General features: G+C 36.4%; 1 protein-coding gene across 7 annotated transcripts; it reads left to right on the top strand.

The window, feature by feature from the left end:
• The first annotated feature begins 98 nt into the window (after positions 1-98).
• matr3l1.2 (matrin 3-like 1.2) lies at positions 99-20,305 on the top strand. 7 transcript variants are annotated; one of them, XM_073921442.1, is made up of 23 exons: positions 134-220; positions 3,863-3,907; positions 4,151-5,048; positions 5,471-5,532; positions 6,187-6,225; positions 6,316-6,416; positions 6,908-6,966; positions 7,129-7,245; positions 7,938-8,063; positions 8,148-8,309; positions 8,398-8,522; positions 8,600-9,179; positions 9,946-10,066; positions 12,032-12,051; positions 12,141-12,263; positions 12,540-12,668; positions 12,827-12,874; positions 14,602-14,724; positions 14,804-14,934; positions 15,028-15,325; positions 19,332-19,497; positions 19,773-19,888; positions 19,979-20,305. In XM_073921442.1, the coding sequence occupies exons 3-23, from the start codon at positions 4,281-4,283 to the stop codon at positions 20,030-20,032; spliced, it is 3,468 nt and encodes a 1,155-aa protein (XP_073777543.1). In that variant the 5' UTR covers positions 134-220; positions 3,863-3,907; positions 4,151-4,280; the 3' UTR covers positions 20,033-20,305. The 7 variants fall into 7 exon arrangements, 6 of the variants coding, with proteins under 6 accessions (NP_001116256.2, XP_073777543.1, XP_073777544.1 ...); NM_001122784.2 differs by lacking the exon at positions 3,863-3,907 and having other exon boundaries at positions 99-220; XM_073921443.1 differs by lacking the exon at positions 12,827-12,874.
• Positions 20,306-20,622: the final 317 nt, after the last annotated feature.

Here is a 20,622-nt window from a genome sequence, read left to right as displayed (position 1 = left end):
ATTTGTAAATAATGAGGACTTTATAGTGAAGTTGCGTTTGTCGTTGTTCTCATGGTTAGTAGTGGGACTTTTATTTTGACTTACATCGGAAGTGGATATGTTTCACGTTCGCGGTTGTTTCCGCTTTCACGCTGTGCGCATTTGCCCCACTGTTTGATCGTGTTTCGCTTCGTGAGACGTAAAGGATTTTTAACTCGAGGGTTGGAAGTAAGAAAAAAATGTAAGTAACAACACATTGCGTTCGAATAACAGATACAATATTAAGTCGTTTATGTTTTAATGAAGGTCTATTTAAACCTGAGCTACAGAAATCACGTTAACAACGGTTCCAAGGTTGCGGCGTAATTTAGGCCTCATCGTGCACGATTACTCTCGTGCTTTCAATTCATCCTCACGTTTCGTCCATAGATGTTTTAATCGATTTTAGTTTATTTTTGGTAAATATTTGTCCACATCAAATGTTACTACATTATGCAGTTAGCGTTGATTGCTTTGACTCGCGTTCACGCGCAGCGGACATTTTCTTTCAATATTGAAAGCGTTGTGCTGATTTGCTGTGAGCCATTAACTTCAGTAACGTTACTCAGTGGGTTTCTGTTTATTCTCTTTTCTTCGTCTGCACTGAAACCGATAGTGCCAGTTTCATATCTTCTCTTTTTATGGTGCCTCAAATTCATATTTGTCCACAAGGTTTAATACCCCATTTAATTTGGCAGCTCTTACTTGCCCTGTAACGAAATTTTCGCTTTACTAATGCAAAATTTCCAACTAAATCAATCTTCATACATCATCATGGAATTCTGCAAATTATGCTAAAAAAATCTTCAAATCGTAATCATCTGAAGCTGCTTAAATTCTTTGCATCATGGTGTTCTTTATACCTCTCCACCATCCTTTTTGCTCTTGCTAATGGTTTGCATTTCATTGCAGTTCAAATAAGGATGCATGTAAGCAGACCCACTTGTACAATGGACTTCCACTTATTCCTGTTTCTAATGCAAGAACGCTAATGCTTTCCACTTTTTTAAGTGGCCTTTATTCAGGAAGTTTAACCAACCTTCCAAACCAACCAGCTATGAGGAGAATGACAACGTTGCACACTTCATTCGAAGCAAAAGTGTTTGAAAACCAGTAAAAATGCCCAAAATTCTTTAGAGAATTAAACTACGATCCCATTGAGCATTGCAACGAGGAGGCAATTTAAAATAATAGATTAAATGTTTTTAGTATTGCTATTATGTTGCTTGTAAATAAACATTTCATTTTTCGTTTTTATATTTTGGGAGAACTTTGCCACATTTTGACTACACATAAACAAAACAAAGCTGTTCAACACTACCTTTACACAGCACAATTCAATGATTTACAGTGGTTCACTAAAGACCTAACTGCAGCAGAAATTTCTCAATGAAATATAAAGATGACAATTTTCTCATTAAATTTATTACACATTTTGCTTCTTACTCATTTAATATTAAAAGAGGTCATTTGTTTTGAAGAATTGTGGGTGACGTTTAAAAACCCCTAATTCAGGCAGTAGGTCACAGTGTGTCTTTATTGCTTTATGCATTATCAAACAATTCAACCGTCAATTTTTGGTGAGAACATATCGGCTTTTTGTTTACTGAGCCTAAAAGTTGCCCTCTATAGAGGTAAGGTGTAGGTTGTTTTCAATCAGGATCACAAAATTCAGAAAGAGGGCAGGAAGTAAAAAAAAAAAAAAAACTGAATGGGAGACATAGAGGAAAGTCTGCATTTTTGCGATTTATTTATACCAGATTTTAAAGGATGTATAAAGAGACCACGCATGTTGGGCATGATCCTAATATGAAGAAGGCCGTGTTTTCCACTGAACTTAAATATCATCGAGGTGGTGGATACTGTAGTAATGTACTGTTACTATATACTATAGATGATTACTTGAATTAAACTGTTGTAGTAATTATGTTGTTTCTGTGGTACGACACTACTATAGTAATAAACAAATTATTCAATAGGCTTTAGTTTCTATAATTATGCACCATCACAATACAGCACAGTTTACACTGTTACAAAATTACAGTTAATCAGTTTAGTTATGCAGTATTCTGTAGCACTCATTAACAAAGAGTTGTAAACATTATACACTTTACTATATGGTTCAAAAACAGGTTTATTATAAATTACTATAGTTTTTTGTCTATATTTGCAGGCATCTTCCAGACATCACAAAATAACAGATGAAAGCATACCAAATCGTGGATGCATAGTCTACATAATTATTTAATAATTTTTTTAGGGGGGGAAAGTGCTCCACAATAATAACCATGTAGTTTTGTCGCAACTCGCAAAGGTTGCATTTTTTTCTTTTTTCGGTCGATTAACTTAACATCAACAAACATTCACTGCTGCTGCACATCTCAATGTTCAGGTTCTGACGAAACGCCAGTAAAGACTTGCATTATTGCAAAACAAGACTGATATTTCATTACAGTGATGATAACATGGCAGGGTACATTATTTATATTCTCCTGGATATAAAAGTGTGGTGGTGTTTGTATCTGATTTTTAATCAAAACATTAACATATTTAAACACATAGCTAGGCCTGTATAATATTTATTGGTGCTGTGAAATGAATTATAAAAAAAGTTATACGAAAAGATTTATACACTGATGTATTTGAATGTTTATGAATTATGAATGTTCGTTACTTTTCGTCTTTTCTACCTTTTTTCAGCCAAATTCTTGAAGTTTCCCTCCTTTATTAGCAAAAACATTTGGGAGTTTTTAAAAGCTGTTGATTTCATTCATTTCTTATTTTGATTTAAACAACTATAAACAAAATAAAACAGAAACATTTTGATGTTCTGATAGTGATTCCTATGAACAAGAATCACATCCTGTCCTCCATCTGAATTTCACTTGTCATCAATGACCCCATGTGAAAACAACCTATACAGTAGTCAACATCTGAAGTTGATTCAAATCGTTAATCAAAATTGTTCTCACAGCCATTGAGCAACACGCATTCTTGTCTTTGAACAATTTTGAAAAATATTTTTGATCCACTTCAAACGTTGACTACTATAGATCAAGGCTAATATTACTCCAGTTATCTATTTGCTCCAACAAGAAGAAGAACAAAAATCATATAAAAATACTTTAAGAAATTCATAAAAGTTTGTCAGTCTTCGATGGCTTCTACCAGTGATGCATGACTGGAACTTTCTTCAGTCACATAGGCCTGCACCTAGTTCATTTAGCTGGTCCTGTCAAAGTGAAGCTTATTCTTTCGTTCATTTACAAAAAAACCTCTTCCCTGCATGGTAAGTTTGATAATCAGCTGATTTTTCTCTGGTTTCTTTCTGAAAAGTGTCTTAAAACGTGGACACTTTCACCATGTCAATTCAACTTTCTGAAAACAACACCATTGAGAAACAGAGCTGACCCACCTTTGTGTCATTTGTTTTATGTTCAATAAAACTTTAAAGATAATGAGCTTTTCAGATTTGAACCCATGATGTCCCTGTTTTTTTTTTCTTATTTTCAATTGTATCGATTTACTTTTCTATGACCTTCAATTTCAAGTGGTAAGAATACACTTTTCTTTGGATGAAGAGACAAAACTTGTTCTGATAACTTTGTGCTCTCTTTGCACTCTTTATTTTACTTGAGCCAAAAGATTGATGGCTTGTATATTGTCAAGACCCTTTGATATCAAATTCTGTTTGTGGTTAAGTACTAAATTGATTGGCCTTGTTTCTCCAAAATTAGTTCATGGATTTCTGATTTGTAGTTTTAGGTCAACTCAGAGGCATGAACACAATCTCTCCTTTTTCTCTTCTGATCAACTTTCCCTTTCTTTCCCATCCACATTTAAGGACCTAAATTATGACTCCAATATTTTCTTCCTTCAAAGCCCTGTTGTAAGTTCCAGTTAAATATTAAATATGCTCCTTGTGGTACTTGTAAATCACGTTTTGCTCTATATGGCCAGTGTTCCAAGCTGTCCATTTGTACCTTTGTCATTGTAAGTAAGGCTTTTTTTTTCTTTTACCTTTGTTATGTACATTGTATGGATTTGTGGAGCTCATTGTCTTGCTTTCCTATGCCACTGCTAATCATTTCGTGAGCATGCTAGAAATCATTGCTCCATTGTGTTTCTGCAGACGTGTTTCATTCTGGAGGAGCTCTTTTCTCGATCCAGGCTTAAATCCACGGATTGTCCTTTTGGGGACTTTTTGATTCGCTTTATTCCTCTCTTTTTCCACTCATCTGGAGCACCGTCATTTCAAGGCCATGTCTCAGAAATTGACCAGCGATGATCTTCAAAAAGGCTTTGCTGTTGGCCGCGGGCTTTTGGCTGCTGCTGAGACTTTGAACTTTAGCATGGGTGAGACGCACTCTGACCACTTTGGCTCGTCTTCACAGTCACGTGGTGGCATGTCTGGCTTGGGTGGAGTGGATGGCAAAGACCATGAATCTCAGCTTTCCCGCCGAGCAGGCAGCCACATTAGCAATACTATGAAACTGTTTGCCAGCCTAGGTCTGTCACCAAGTGATCTGGATGCACTGGCACAGGTTCCAGAGGAGAACATCAGTGTGGAGACTTTGCCCCATCTTATTATGCAACTTAAAAATCGCAAGATGGAAGCTGGCCGCCGAATGTCTGGTGATATCTCTACCCATTCTTCCGAGACTTCATACAGAGGTGGCCGAGATACCTGGGGTGAAGGGCAGGGTGGACGATTGGACCGTTCCAGTGGCCAGTCACAAAGTCGTTCCCAAGGCAACTTCAGTTATTCTTCCATGCAAGACACTTCCAGTCGTGGATACGACATATTAGATTACGGCAGCGGTAGTGGAAAAGACCGCCAATATTCTGAGCTTTCCCATGACTCCTACCGCAGCCTTGGTATGTCTTCATCATCAACATCTGACGATATGTTCATGCAAAGAAGAATGGGCGCCCCGTCTCAGGGAAAAGTGCAGGATTTCTTGGGAGTCAGGCCGCTCATGTTTCCTCATATGTGCACCCTTTGTGATTTTGATGTGCACTCTGTCATGGTAAGTCGCTTGACTCCTGCACACACATTTTCCACTTCTTGAATCCTGCTTGTTGAAGGCCCTCTTTAAACATCATTTGTTGCATTTAAATCTTCACCTCTAAGTTTAACTTAGCATCAAATTTGTGTAAGATAAATAACCTTACATCTCATTGGACATCTATAGTATATATATATATTTTTTATTTATCTTTATGCTTGGCTCCAGTTAAGACAGTGAATATCAAGAATTCATTTCAGATCCATTTCAGTGCTCATTTATTGCACACACACACACATGCAGAAAGACGAGCTTCTCAAGTTATTTCTGAGCCAGTATGTCAAGGCTTTGAATCGCTTTAGTTCTCACACTTATTTTGTTGTTTTTAATATGTCAAGTTTTTTTTTTTTTTTTTTTTCTAATTCTTTGCTGTTTGTGTGAAGGAATGGACTCAGCACACAGCTGGGATTCGCCACTCTGAAAACCGGCGACTGCTCCTGCAAATGTAAGTGGAATGTTTTTGGAAAATTGTGAAAACTGCTCGACAATAAGAACTTCCCAGGGCCAGTGTGAGAAGCACTCTGGGAAGTAGAGAGAATATTCAGTGGTCAGAACGTTAAGGAAGGAGTTTAGAATTTGCCTTTGAAGAATTTTCAAAAATGCATGCAAATGTAATCTTAAAATGAAACAGCATGGCTAGCAACATTTTTTTAAACAAGATAAAGCAAGCAGGTAAAAAATATAAAGCACAAGTAAAGTTTTGCTGCATGTTTGTTTTAAAAAGAGTTTCTTTTGATTATTTAGTCTTTTTTGATTAGTGGCAGCAGTAGCCATGTTCACTTTAACAAATATGTTCACATTGAACAAACTATTAATCTTGCTTGAAAAACTGTTAGTCTTGCTTGAAAGGGGAACTTTATAAAATTTCTTCTGTAAATGCTTACAACGTTTAGCTTTTTAAAAGGCCTTTATTTTTGTCTTTTAAAGGTGCACCTGACAAGCAAACATGAATTTGAATAATATAATTTGATGTAACTTCATGGATGAGAACCTGAAATCTTAGGGTTTTAAAAAAGTTGCCATGTAGAATCTTCACACAATTACATGTTTTGCTTTTGCAGTCCTTGAAACTGAATGTCATGTTTTCTGTTATTTTTAGGTACCCCGACTGGGATCCTCAAATGCCTTCTAGCCGCATGTATGTTATCAGTTGTTTTTGTAAATACTGTATGAACCCACAAGGTGCATATATGATTAGAAAAGAGTTTTAAAAATGATTTCTTCTTAGGTCATCATCACTTTCCTTGGACACAAAGAGTCGTTCAGATGGATTGCTGGGCGCTGCTCCTATCGGTAGTCTACAGAGAACAGGGATGAGCTCCAGCTGGGGTAAAAAAAAATTCTTAAAGAATGTAGTTGGTGTTTTACTGGAAATCCTTTTGGTATTTTACTACAGATTTGTCTATATTTTAATCAACAGTTCACTTTCTTAATACTCCTAAACTCTTTCAGAGTATTCAGCAATTTATTTTCTGTGGTTTTCATTAGTTACTTAGTGAGCTAAAACTTTGGTTAAATGTGCACAAGTAACATTAATCACAATTATAACTAAACCTTTTAAATCTATATATTTTTTTATTTATTAGAGGCTGAACTCATTTTTTCAGTTGAATTATGTTATTAAAGGTGTCAGTTGCTAGTGATATTGCTAGAGCGGAAATTTATACACATGCTTTAACATAACATAAAAAAAGCAGAGGATAACAGCCAATAACATTGCTTTTTTTAATGTTGTGTAAACGGGATCATCTCATTTTATTAATTTATTTCTATGTTTTACAGCTAAAATTAAATGACAATTTTTAAATTGCTCTATTTAGGGCCTGATGCCAGTATGGGAATGACAAGAAAACAAACTTCATATTCTTCAGCACCCAAGGTAATAATGTTTTGATGTTAAATTGGTCCAAGGGTTCAAATGAAATTATACTGAAAGTCCAATTCTGGTATACTTTTTTAATGTAAAACATGGACTTTATTTTCATTATGTGGGCTTTTGAGTAGATTGGTGCTGGTATACTCATGCATATTTTTATTTTAGATAAGAAGTAGGGTGGTTGTTGCAAAATATGAAAGGAAACCGTTGTCAACAAACAGCCTGCTTGCCTTGGCAAAACCATTTGGCACCATCTGTGAGCATCTCATCCTGAATAACAAGGTAATGGCTGTATATGTTTTAGGCATCATTCAAGACCAGAGTCTATGTCATTATCCTCAATCTGAAATATAATGACCATTTCTAGTTTATATTGAAAATATTTTAATAGTGCTGGACAATATATCGTTTCAGCATTGGTCACAATGTGATAATTCGCAATAGACACAGCGCAGGATATATGTCATAGTTGAGTTTGTTGGATTTATTTTTGATGCCTGGATTTGTATAAAGATTTTAAAAGCATTCAGACATGAGATTGTACCATTTGTGACTTAAACAACTATTCATTTTGTTGAATTATTTCTATTTTATCATTCAGTTACTGTACTTGAATTCTGTTACCCTCGGTAAATGATTAAGCACTTTATTTTTGTTGTATCTTGTTCTTGATAGTATTTATAGATTATGCATGCAAATACTCAATACAACAGACCACAACGAAAATGTGTCTGGGTAATTTATAGATTGCTTATTAGATTTTATGGAGGTGCTCTCCCATTGCAGAATCATCCCAATTGATCTAACATTATTCATTCTTTCCAAATAGAGATATAAAGTCATTGTTAAAATTGCATTCATATTGCAGTATATACATCGCAAAATATAGAAAAAATTTGCAACGCTAGATTTTTCTAATATCGTGCAGCCCTAAATTTTACCATAAAATCTGTTGTTTGTTTTCATCTTGAAAGGCTTTCTTGGAGCTCACGACTCACGAGGAGGCTTTGGCCATGGCTAATTATTATCAGCGTAAACCAGCCATTTTGCATGGGAAAGAAATAAAAATTTATTTGTCAAAGGAGCTGATGGCAATTAGGGTATGTTATATTAACTTATTTTTTTTTCTCATGAAAAAAATCAACCAATCAGCACAATTAAGCTTGTTTGCATTGTCAATACAGAAAAGTGGACGGCCAGCCACAGACACCAGACCCACAAAGAGAATTGTCAGCCAGGTTGTGTTTTTCTCCAATTTACCACGAGGCAATGAAAAGAAACCGGAGCTCCTGACAATAGCTCGTCGATTTGGTACTGTTGAGAAACAGCTCTTTCTAAATGATAAGGTAAGGTACATATTTTGTGTTTTGTGGAACATGAAATATTTTTATTTATTCTTTAATTTTCTAATCTTTAGATTTTTTGTTTGTTCAGGCATTTATTCAAATGGCCAATCCTGATGATGCAGAAATGTTGGTGAAATACTACACTGTTAATCCTTTGACTATCAGTAAAAGATTAATCCGAATGAACCTCTGCACAAAGTATAAGACTCTAACGTAAGTGTTACTTTAACTACAAAACCACTAATACCTTTAGAGAGAACATAAATCTCATGATGCCACGTGTGCTTTAGGATCCCACCAGGCCATGAAGATGATGGAGAAGAATTGAACCGTAAGAGCACCAGCAGAACTGCTGACAAACCTGCAGACAAATCCTCATTGAAGGGCCGGAAGGTCTCAAGCTCCAAAGCCAAAGAGAGCTCTGATGAGAAGGAAGAGGAACCAAAGCCTGAGGAAGCAGAAGCCAAGGGCAACGGAGATGAAGAAGCTGATGTCATGGAAGCACGTGATGGAGATGAAGAGGGTTTTGATGAAGACGTCACTATAGAAGATATCGATTCCTTTGAAACTGAACAAACCGGTGAACAAGTACCAGATACTGATGATGCCAATGTGGAGGAAGAGGAGGACCCTGAAGCGCAGCAAACCACAGATGCCTCTTATGATGAAGAGACCAGAGAGAAACAACAACAAGAAGAAGATGATGATGATGATGGTAATGAAAAAGACACACAGAGTAAGCTGGAGGAGTCAGCAGCATCTGAGACCAATCAGGAGGAGAACGCAGAACAGCTTTCTAAAGACCCTGAGGAACAGAATGAGGAGCAACCTGAAGATGAAGGTGCTGAAGAGGAGGACTGTGCAGATCAGGTGGGAGAAGGGCTGGTCAATATGGCACTAATACAATCTTGATACTTATTTTCCATATTGAACGATAACAATATAGATTTCGATATAAGTTGTTAATGCTTCTAGATTTAAAAGAGCATCCCAACAATAACTGAAGCCAAAAAAATTAGAGGGTCCATTAAATGGCATAACATATTCAGCTGTTTAACTGTCGGTGGATGAAAATTGAGTGCATCTCACAGCACATTTCTGCTGTGTGATTGGCTCTTAGATCAATATAGAGTAAAATATTCCAGAGCTTATTGTTATTGACATAAATTTTATCTCGATTCGCTATAATATCGTTTATCGGCCCATCTCTAGGTGGGAGATTAATTTGAAATGCCATCTTAGCCCCCTTTTACACCTAGGATTACACCATGTTTTTTCAGTCTGAACACAAGTGGATGAGGCTAAATATAGTTTTGAAATGAAATAAAAGGGAAAGGTTTTTATTTAAATCTGCATGTTTTGTTCTGAACAAAAACTCATTTTGGGTTAATGCTTGTTTAAGTCGATGAAATATTCACATTTATCGCTAGGTGAAAACTGGACCTTAAAGACATATTTCTAAAAACTATATTTCTCTCTTAAATAGTTCATCCTTGTAAAAAGTGAAAATACATGCATACATGCAAGTCCTATCTTATAAATGTATGTTAACATTAGTGTTTTAATGTTTATGCACCAATTTTTTTTAACTATCACAATCTGCTTTTTAATGAATGGTGTCTTTGTTTTCTTCTAGGAAGGTCAAATTGAAATTGACTTTCCAGAGAACTTGGATGAGTTTGTTACTCTTGATGAGCTTGCAGAGGATGAGGAGTCTGAGAGACAAGAATCCAATGCCAAAGAAACAAGCACTACAGGTACTGCACTTGAGGAATATCAGTGGCTTTAACAATTATCCATAACTGAGCGTTCACACCGAAGGCAGTAAGAACGTCAAAGTTTACTCTGGCAACAACGCTGTCGAAAGCATTAAAGTTCGTTACATTTGATTTCGTATTTGAAGGAGCCATTGCAGCATTGTCAGCAAATCACTTACATTCCCGCATAAATTCGTGCTTTCTAGTGTAAAAATGTTTAACAATTGTTATCAAATTCATTTAACAATGGAAGAACAAGTTGCGTGTGGTGTGGCTTTGCTCCTTTTATCTAATATCTGTCCAAATGTTTGAATTATGCTGAAGCAGCAAAACTGTTTTGTATTGTTAAAGAAAAATTTAAATTAAGTTAATGCTCATCGCTGTAAGGCTTGAAGCTTACGCTGCTATTCTGAACCAATAATCGGAAACAGAAATCAGTTGAAGGATGGCGTGTTTAAATCCATTATTTATCTGACTCCATTGTAATTAATCTGACTCCATCAAAGTTGTTATCATCATTGATAAAGAGAATCTCAACGCATTAAAGCAGGCAAAGTTGTTTAAGTTACATGTTTAAATATGCAGACAGTATAATGAAACAAACTAACATATTGTATAAAGAAATTAGCTGTAAAATATGCACTGCTGAGCAACAAAGACAGTGAAACTACCTTTGTCAGCATATGAGGCTACGCACCGTAGTAAAAGCCATTCTCCCAGAGTTTCCTTTCCTTATTATACCCTGAGCAATGCATTGTCAAACATAAGTAAAAACCACCCCCCAAAACCAGCTGAACATGAGAGCAAAGTTGAGGAGATAAAGTAGAGGAGAAGTACATTAACATACTCTCCTCAGGTCATGACTCAACTATAGTAAACATATTGTATATTGAAATACAATCAATCAATGTCTCTGTTGATTTCATCACTACAACACTGAAGTCATAAACTGTCAAATGACACCAAACATGACAGTTATATGAAGGAAGGTAATGAGCAGATTAATTGTGTATGGTGAAAAGCACATGGTTACTGTAAGCAAATGGCAGAGATGTGTATTGGAGCTGTGAGGAACTCTGCCACACCAGGAAAAACCATCCCATGCTTGGAATGTCTCAGTAGTCCTTCATTAGCATAGAAAAAATAGTATATAATATTTCCTCAGCTAACATCGCTAACTAGCTTGTAACTTTTTTTTCAACATATGTTTTTTTTTTCATTGCACATAACTGGAAATCCGGCAACCGCAGTTATCAAACCCTTGGTAAGAACTGTGGTCAGAACCATAGTTCAAAGGACTGTGTTGTCTGGACTCCTCAAACGGGGGACATCTACATTCCAATTTCTTGTCGCTGAAGTGCATTGTAGCTCATTACCATAAAGTTGACTTGATTTCAACTATCCTTTGAAATATCCACACTGGCGAATACGCTCCGCGCTGCTCTTCGCTGCTGGCTACAATTGAAAATAAATGGCTTACGGCTACTGACGCTCTCACCGCTTTTGGTGTAAACGCACAGACAAGGGTGTCTTTATTTGGCTGCTTTACAAAGTTAAATAAGGTAAAGTTTTATTAATAACTTCAAAATAGATTTTTTTTTTATTTTACTACTAAAAAAAAGAAAATGAAACCTCAATTTATATTTGATGTTTACCTTACCAAATGTCATGCTTCCAGTGAAGAGTTGAGGTCAAAATTACATATTTTTAAAACAAATACTTTAATCGAGCGAGGACACAATATTTTTTTAAAATTGCATTAAAGTGCAATGTGCAAGAGAAAACATTACATTTATTGAACAACAAGCCTGCTCATTTTTAAAGGGTTATGTGCTGTTGTAGCTTGGAGTAATGACCATAACAGGGGTGTTTGGTTTTATATATAGTGGAATTTTATTTATTTATTATTATGTTTTAATTAAGTAATTTCATTTTAATAATGCCTTTTTATCTTGTGTTTTTCAGGAACCCCCAGGCAAAGCGGAGTAAGTTACGTTTTATATAATATTAATTTGCTAATAGTGGATGCACATTAATTCATTGTTAAATGTTAATTGGTGGTTTCTGTTTGTAGGGATTAAGAGTTGTGAATGTTGTTGGGTTTAAACGTGGCTACGGTTATCTTGAGGAAATCCTTTCTCTTGCAAAGCCATTCGGTACAGTGGTGCGGCACCTAGTCTTGGATGTGAGGCCTGAGGTAAGCGCAGTAAGATTTTATGTGTCTTGGTAGTTCAAGATTTGTCTCTTAACAGCTTTATTATCGCTATCTACTCATACATTTCATGCTAGATTTACAAATGTATTTGCAAATACTAATATATGACTAATTATGTTAAATCTATTGTCAAGCTGCATCTATATGTCATTTGGTTAGCAGGGACTAGTTTTCATGTCAAGTTGTAAATGATATAATTAAGGAGTTAATTTTAGACAAGTGGCCTAAAGATTGTTTTGTTGTTTTGCTCTGTAATAGGCCTTTCTGGAGCTTGCCAATGAGCAAGAAGCAAAAGCAATGGTTAATTTCTACAGTGGAAATGTCTTGCCATCTGTGTGTGGGAAACCTGTGAGGGTTTATCATTCACACACCTATGCAACCATCCAGGTAAGACTCAGTTTTGAACTTCCAAATCCTGATTCAAGTAGCTTATAAAAAATGTGTCTCTAGTTAGTGGAAAACCAATTTGGTCAGATTTTATCCTGTGGATGTATTTAAGTAGCAACAAAAGTCACAGTTTGGATCACATTATGTTTTTTTTTTAGCCACGGATTGGACCATTTTTCGGATCAGCCAAAAAGGAGGAGACAAATGTAATTTGCTTTCCATTTATTACAAAAACATTACTGCAAGATACCTTCGGTTTTAACTAACAGAACTTAGAACCTGTAATTTAAAAATAAAATGAAGAACAGTGTTTTCTCTAGGATTTTTTCCAGCTGTGGCAGCAGGCCTTTTACACAAATTTACACAAAACTACCTATTGACTACTCAATGACAAATGGAAAAAAAGTTGTGACTGCAGTATTTACAAGTTGAGATCGCATTTATGTAATACAAGCATGCGAATTTCTTTGCTTGCACGCCAATTTCCTCTGCTCCTGCACAAATCTTCTTGCACGCCTCTTCAAATGTACGCTGCTGAAAGTGTGATTTTAGTGCGTTTGTGTAATGAGTATGTGCAACATTTATTAGATTTGCTAGGAATATTTTTGAATGTCTCATTACACCTAAAGAACGGCATTATTGCATCCTGATGTAAAGTGAAATGGCTATAAACTTCAGCAAGATAAAGTCATTAGATGCAGAACCATAGACCTTTATCTATAAATTAATTATAGAAACAGTGTTCATCTTAACTGAAAGCTATCTCGTGTTTGCTGGCCTCAAGCTTCATGCACCTGTCAGTCAGTCAGCATGTCACCTTAAAGGGTTAAACAAATAACGCACAGCACTACTACGATTACAGAAAAGTTTGCGCAGTTATAATTCACTTACCTTTTAATATTTTTTGGTGCGATTATAACCCACTATAACAAAACAAACTACAACAACAATGACGGAATGTTTTGAATGAAAAGCTGTAATGTAGCCGTGGTGGGATGAATTTTGGTGTGGCACCCCGCCATAGACAAATTAATGTAGTTGAAACCATGAAGAAATAATAAGGTGAATAAAAATAAATGGTAAAATATTCAGTACTGTGAGATATTCACTTACTACTAATGTTGCAGATGACGCTAAGTATATAAATCTAACATTATAATTTGTACAACACGTATTTATTTTTGTCTCATTTTCAATAAATGATTCAATTATTCACTTATAAAACTTTGCAAGATGTATAATTTTTAAAGAATTAATCAGTGGCGTATTTTGATGGGCGGATGTCACCATTGGTTAAATAATGAAACTGTTGCTTAATTTTAATCTTTAAAAATAAATATGAGAGGTTACATCTAAACTATAAACTGTTTTCCCAGTATGTCTGTGTTATTTGACTGTTTGTATTTTCCACTTTTTACATAATTTCTGTCAAACATCAAAGTAGTACTTTCAGTTTCCAGCCTTGATATTAAAATATGGATTTCATGTCTGCAAAACATTTTAGATAAAATCTTAATGATGATTCGATATCAAATTTAAATCAGATTGTATTGTAATACCTAGCCCTGGCCTATTGTATACAGTGTGCATTCAAGTCCTCTCTGTTTTTTGTGTATGTCTGTGGGAAAATTACAGCCCCACATACTGGTCTGGCATTTATACTAAATCTTATTAAGTTGGTTTTAATGCAGCGGTCACCAAACTTGTTCCTGGAGGGTTGGTGTCCAGCGGATTTTAGCTCCAACCCTAATCAAACACACCTGAATAAGCTAATCAAGATCTTACCAGGTATACTCGAAACACCCAGACAGGTGTGTTGAGGCAAGTCGGAGCAAAACCTTGCAGGGACACCGGCCCTCCAGGAGCAAGATTGGTAATGTGTGGAGCTCTGGATGTAGCCTGAGAAATCTAATGTATTTTGTTTTGTCTACAGAGCGGCAGAGTCATCTACATTGGAAATGTTCCAGCCTTCAAAGGCCCTGATTCACAACTTCTGAAACTCGCAGAGCCATATGGAAAAATTAGGAGATACTATCTGAACCGAATGCGAAATGAGGTAATATTCAAATAAAGGCTTCCAGATTCAGTGGGGCAAAATAAATCAGAAATTCATGAAATTTGTTTGTTTGGCCCAGTGTTTCATTGAGATGGAAAGAGGAGAGGATGCAGAGCAAATGGCAGAGGCCTACAAGCTAAACCGCCCTAAATTTGTAGGCAAACGACTTCTCATCTATGTGAGCAGGAAATACAAGCAGCTCAAACATGGGTCGGTTGAACTTTCAGTTGCTTGTTTTTTTGGGAAATGGGTTTCCAAATGATCTTACACTAGATCTATTTCAATGTTCTAAACTTTTGACAGGCACAGACCTCCTGCTTCAGACTCTGAGGAGAAACGGCCTCAAAAGAGAGAGCGCTCTGTAGAGAGTGATGCCCAGAGCAGCTCTTCTGGCAAGAGTAAAGAAAAGAAAGATGAAGAACCTTCTGTCAAGAGGATAAAAGAGGACGAACCTGTTACTGATGACACTCAGGAGGGAGAGAGCCAGGAAGATGAGGAAAGCCAAAATGTTCCAACTGAAACGGCTTCTAATGAAGAGAAAGAACTAGAGGAGGATCAAAGCAAAGATACATCAGAGATCCAGACTATGGAGACTGAACCTGTGAGTGAACTTTTTATTTGTTGGTTGTATGAATTTTGAATTATGAATGAAGTTACTGCATTAACTTAAAGAACACCTATGGTGAAAACTCTGGACAGAAGTCTGTTTGGACAGACATATGTGTATGTGTAGTGTATAGACCATCATATTGGGGTGATATAAACACACCCAGTCCTTTTTTCCCAATTTAACAACATGAAAACAGTGGACCAATCAGAGCGGTTTTGAGATCGACTGCAACTTGATCTAGGAGTGCGGTTCCACCAATATTAATTGGCAGGCGCACATTACCATATCTCCTCAGTTTGTTGTTTCACATTTGCCATTTTCAGCGTGTGAGTCAAAGCGATTTCACCAAAGGAACACCCTTGCTCTATTTTTTGGATGTAAGGCTCATTGGGCTCAACACTAGAACCTTTATCGTCTTGCTGCGAATGAACAACTGAGATTTTACATTTAGCGGCCATTTGCACGGATCACGCTGTGAATGCAATGTATAGAGATTCAAGCCATTAAAAACAGCTGATCTGCCGAGTCTTTCAGCACTCTCGGAAAACACTCAATTGAACACTCTGTTGGCAGATCATCATGCACCACATGATCACTCTCATCTGCCCCTTGTTTGTAACTTTAGGTGGGTTTGCAAACGTGTACTTTTCATTTTGTCTTCCTAAAACTTTTAACAGCTGTCTGCATTTCACAGAAGCTCCCTGTTATCTCAACTAGGTGCGGCTGTTTGTTCTGTGCAGAAACACAGTATTGAGAAGCCTTTATAATTAATTAACCATGATGAGTTAAAGCGCAGTTAAAAGTGTGACCAGTTAATCATTACATCCCTATACGGATGACGCATGCATCCTTACATAGCAGCTGTAAAACTTTACAAAGACTAGGGGTGTCAAAATTAATTGTTTCTTCGGTGCACCGCGATGCAGACACAGAGAATTCCGTATCAGTTCAGTAATAATAATAACCGGTTATTATGCACTAACATCATTTACCTCATAAGCGCTATGTCGCGAGGGAGGTGAGCGTGGGTATTTACAACACTCCAGGGGCCAACTACTTAAAAACATAGAAACTGCAGAATTTCACTGCATGTGTAAGTTTTCTGGACAGACTTACACTGACACTTCCAGCAGAAGCCCCTATTTCTCTTTGATTTGAGGGAATGAAAGTGAACTCCATTACTCTCTCTCTTACTGTGGCCCATTTCACCTGCTGGCGTGACTTTTCCTGCCCTCTTTTTCTTTTGGCAGTATGCATTCCCACGGCTGTACTTGTGCATTGTTGCAGGACCTCACCTGATTTTAAGTGGCGCGGGAATAAATTTCCAAATAAAGCACGGGAGCAGTTGGTAACTCTGGTGTAATTTTAATAGGAGTGGGTGGTCTCACAATATCGCTCCCAAGCAAGCGTGTGTGTGTGTGTGTGTGTGTGTGTGTGTGTGTGTGTGTGTGTGTGTGTGTGTGTGTGTGTGTGTGTGTGTGTGTGTGTGTGTGTGTGTGTGTGTGTGTGTGTGTGTGTGTGTGTACGTACATACAGACAGCTTGTTATAGCCACCCCCCAAAATACAACACTGTGTATGGAAAGCATCGTCAATGCATCAAGATATCGAATTGAACCAATCGATGGCATGATAATCGTACCCGAACCGTGAGACCAGTATAGGTGCACACCTCTAAAAAAATACACAAATGATTTTGTAACTACCACTGGCACATTAGGAATAGTGATTCTTCAACAGTAGTCTCTGCTTGGTCTGTGTCCGAGTCGTACATGTACAGATGAATGCTGGTCCTCTCACTCATGTGCTTCTCTCTGTCTGCCTATCTGTTGCCTTACACAAAGCGGGGGAGCTCTTGGCTCCGCCCCCTTGTTAAGTTGGGTGGGAAGTCGAAACAAATTTTCATGTGAAGCAACACACACCTAAAACAGCGAGCTGTGTACACAATGTTTTTAAAACATTATAATAAAAAAATCTGAATTGTGTTTTGAACTGAACTTACTCTGGCACAGTAAAAAAAACCATAATATTAATATTAAATTCTAAAAAATGGGTAAACTAGGTGCCCTTTAATCAAATGCAGTATTTTTGTAAAAAGAAAATATGCTGTTGTATATCATGCTGTTTAATATTCTGTAAGAGAAAAACTGTCTAGTTCTCATAATTTCTTCTAGCTCCCAAAACAAAATTGTATTAATATTTCTTAGAATTACTCAAACCAATTTAGAAAAAGAGGGAAATGGGCTTTGAAAAGTAAAACCCCTCTTTTACATCGATGTAAAATTTTTTTTATGTTTTCTTGTTTCGTTATTTTAACATTAATATGGTATTTAATAATAAAAAAATATACATACCATAATCATACCATATTAGAAACTAAATCTAAATGTTTTCTTTGATTATCTAGTATAGTTAGTAGGACTTACGGGAGAATACAGATAAAGGTGCAATATGAAATGAAATGTGATCAAAAAGTTACTATATAGCAGCGTTTAGATGGGTAAAAATGTACTTGCTTGTTTTTTGCCATTCACTAAATGACAAAAAGTGATCGAGTGAACTTTAGCTCCTGAATTGTAAATCATGGATGGGAGGAATGAGATTGGAGATACAAAATGACCAATTAGTTTTATATCTAGAAACTACAAGGTGTACATTGTGATTAAAGAACAGCATTTTTGCCTTTTTGTTATGTATTTGCAACTCAAGATCATCTGATATGAAATGTATGATTGCATCATGTCAGAAGAATCATAGACTGTAAAAGAGATGGATGTAGTATCCGTGACATCATCCATAGGTTTCTGAAGAGCACAAATGAAGCTACAAGTAGGCGTGGCCATTTTGTTTGTGTGTCATCGGATTGACTTGGGGTAACCAAACAAGAAAAGAGGCGGAGTGTCAGTGAAGCTACAGACACTTGCTAGCATTTTGCTTAGGCAGGCTTTTCCTTGGGAGAAACGCTTAATACTTAATTACCCACGACTCGTTTGTGTTCTGACCACATGTGCTTGGTTGTGAACCATATCAATAAAGTGTTTAGTCTTTTAAAAAACACTGTTGTTTCACATTGAACCACTAAACATTGTTCTTATGACGTTAATTTACAGGAGGAAAAGGCTAATTACTCCCAAACACTTCAAATATAGTGTTTGTTAGTAAACGCAAGGCTAGTGATGAATTCCAGGCATAACACTATGACTGATGACACAGATGACTGTTTTATAGCCTACGACTAATCTATCTGTCAGATTCTGGAGTGCTTTACAGTTCTACAGAAAAATATAAATGATAAATAATCTTAAATAAAGCAAATACATTTATAGATATGATATAAGTATGTAAGAATTGCACTTACCTGAGAAATGTAGGCAACTTGAATGGCTTGTGGGCATAATTAAGTGCATACAGCATGCCATGTTATCTAATAATTGTAAGAAATAATTTCAAAAACCAATTGACTGTGCAAATCCACATAAAACAACACAAAAATACGATGTATATGTCCAGTTCAGCTGCTAATCAGCTAAAATCATCAGAGGTGATGCGACTGCAACCAGCAAGACCTAGCTGTCACTTAAGTGGCCCACCCGTAATTATGCAGACTTAATTTGACTTGACTCAATAAAAACTGAACGGATGAGTCATAAGAACATTCACTCCCCTCACAGTTGTCATGAAGGGTAATATTAGCTATAATATTAGCCAAAACCATCTTTTGTACCAGGCTGTAAACGTTTTTATCAGCTGTAAAATTGGCCAGTTTTGCAGTCAGTGAACATCTGAAATTAAAGACGAGTCGATGAAGTTTCAGTTACTTCCGTATTGGCTTCACAAGGGAGAGCGGGATGTTGCTGCTTGGTCAGAAGGCACGATGGGCTGTTTTAAGAGTGATCTAAGCTCAGATCCAAACAGCTGAAACTGCTTTTTTGAACTGCTTTTTGCACCACCAGCAGAATCAAATTATTTGTAAATAGTTTTACCCATGTCTTTTCCCAGACACCTGAGGATGAAGATGAGGAAAAAAAGACTGATGCTGCTCCCCCTGCTGAATCAGAGAAAAGTGTGAAGTCAGAGGAAAAACACATTCCAATAGCACCATCCGAAATCAAGCTTGAACCTAGCACTGCTACTCTTGAGTCATATGACCCTAATGTCCCAGTGGGTAAGATGCCTTTGTTTTTTGATTTGATATAAGTCTAGAACTAGTCTGTTTCACAGTTTACTCAGAGAAAGTATAAAACATCTTCAAAGAAATGTGAGATTAAAAATCATTGGAAATTTGGAGAACTATTAAAAATAAAATGGGCTGTTTTTGTCCACAGTGAGATTGTTTTTGTTGTGTTATAAATGTGCAAGCTGGGGTTATCCTAAGAAAAAAACAAAGCACAGAAATATGGAGACATGCGGTAATATTGGCTTCTTCTGCTCTGGTTTCAGGTGTGGAGTTTGTGAAGATGGGATATTATTGCAGAGTCTGCTTCCTGTTTTACTCCAATGAGGACACTGCTAAGAAGATTCACTGCAGTAGCCAAGCACACTACGATAAACTTAAGGTGACTTCTTTTTTGTTTTTTTGTCATAACCATTTTTTATTCAGTGTTTTTCAAAACAAAAATTTAACTTTTTTTTTCTTTCTTCAACAGAAATATTTGGAAAAAGAAAAGGCCAAAGCACAGACTAACGGAGTGAAGAAATGAACTGTTGACTACGAGACATTGCTTCCCATGTTCATTATGCCATGCTTGTGTTTTCGTGCATTCAGTTGTTTTGTTTTTTTAGGTTTTTTTCTTAAAAAAAAGTTTAGACTGAGGGATTGCTCTTTTTAATGTAGCAATAAAAGCTGAGGCCTAAGCAGTTTCTATCTGTTCTGTTTAGCGATTTAGATGTGAGGACATTTTACACATTTAATTGCTACTATTACTGTGTTTTTGTTTTTCAGTTCTTTTATTAAACTTCCAGCATTCCTCTGAGTTTGTCTCATTGTTTTTAATCATTTTTTAGAGGTTTTGTATTGTATTTTGTGAAAGAACAACATGTGCATGCCACAAGTGTTAATTAATCAGTGCTACCTAAAAATGCTTTGGAGTAAATTTGCATGAATAATAGTTTTCTCAAGGCATTGTAAACTTTCAAGTCAATGTCAGTGGTCTGTATTATTAGACCAAATAAATATCTATAGGTCATTTCTAGGGCCCCGTCTCATTTTAAGGTTGTTTCTGATGAATTTGACTATTGCAATTTCTTATGGTGAATGAATGTCAGCTAGGCTTGATTGCTACACTATGTG

This window comes from Danio rerio, chromosome 14 (assembly GCF_049306965.1).
Source record: "Danio rerio strain Tuebingen ecotype United States chromosome 14, GRCz12tu, whole genome shotgun sequence".
NCBI classification, from domain to species: Eukaryota; Metazoa; Chordata; class Actinopteri; order Cypriniformes; family Danionidae; genus Danio; species Danio rerio.
This window is presented reverse-complemented; position numbering and strand designations above follow the sequence as displayed.

Excerpts from the sequence above, each read along its gene's own strand:
- matr3l1.2 (NM_001122784.2), top strand. The coding sequence starts at position 4,281 with ATGTCTCAGAAATTGACCAGCGATGATCTTCAAAAAGGCTTTGCTGTT. Across the intron at positions 8,523-8,599 it reads ACAAAGTATAAGACTCTAAC|GATCCCACCAGGCCATGAAG; the intron begins GTAAGTGTTACT and ends CGTGTGCTTTAG. Across the intron at positions 12,669-12,826 it reads ACACCTATGCAACCATCCAG|CCACGGATTGGACCATTTTT; the intron begins GTAAGACTCAGT and ends TTTTTTTTTTAG.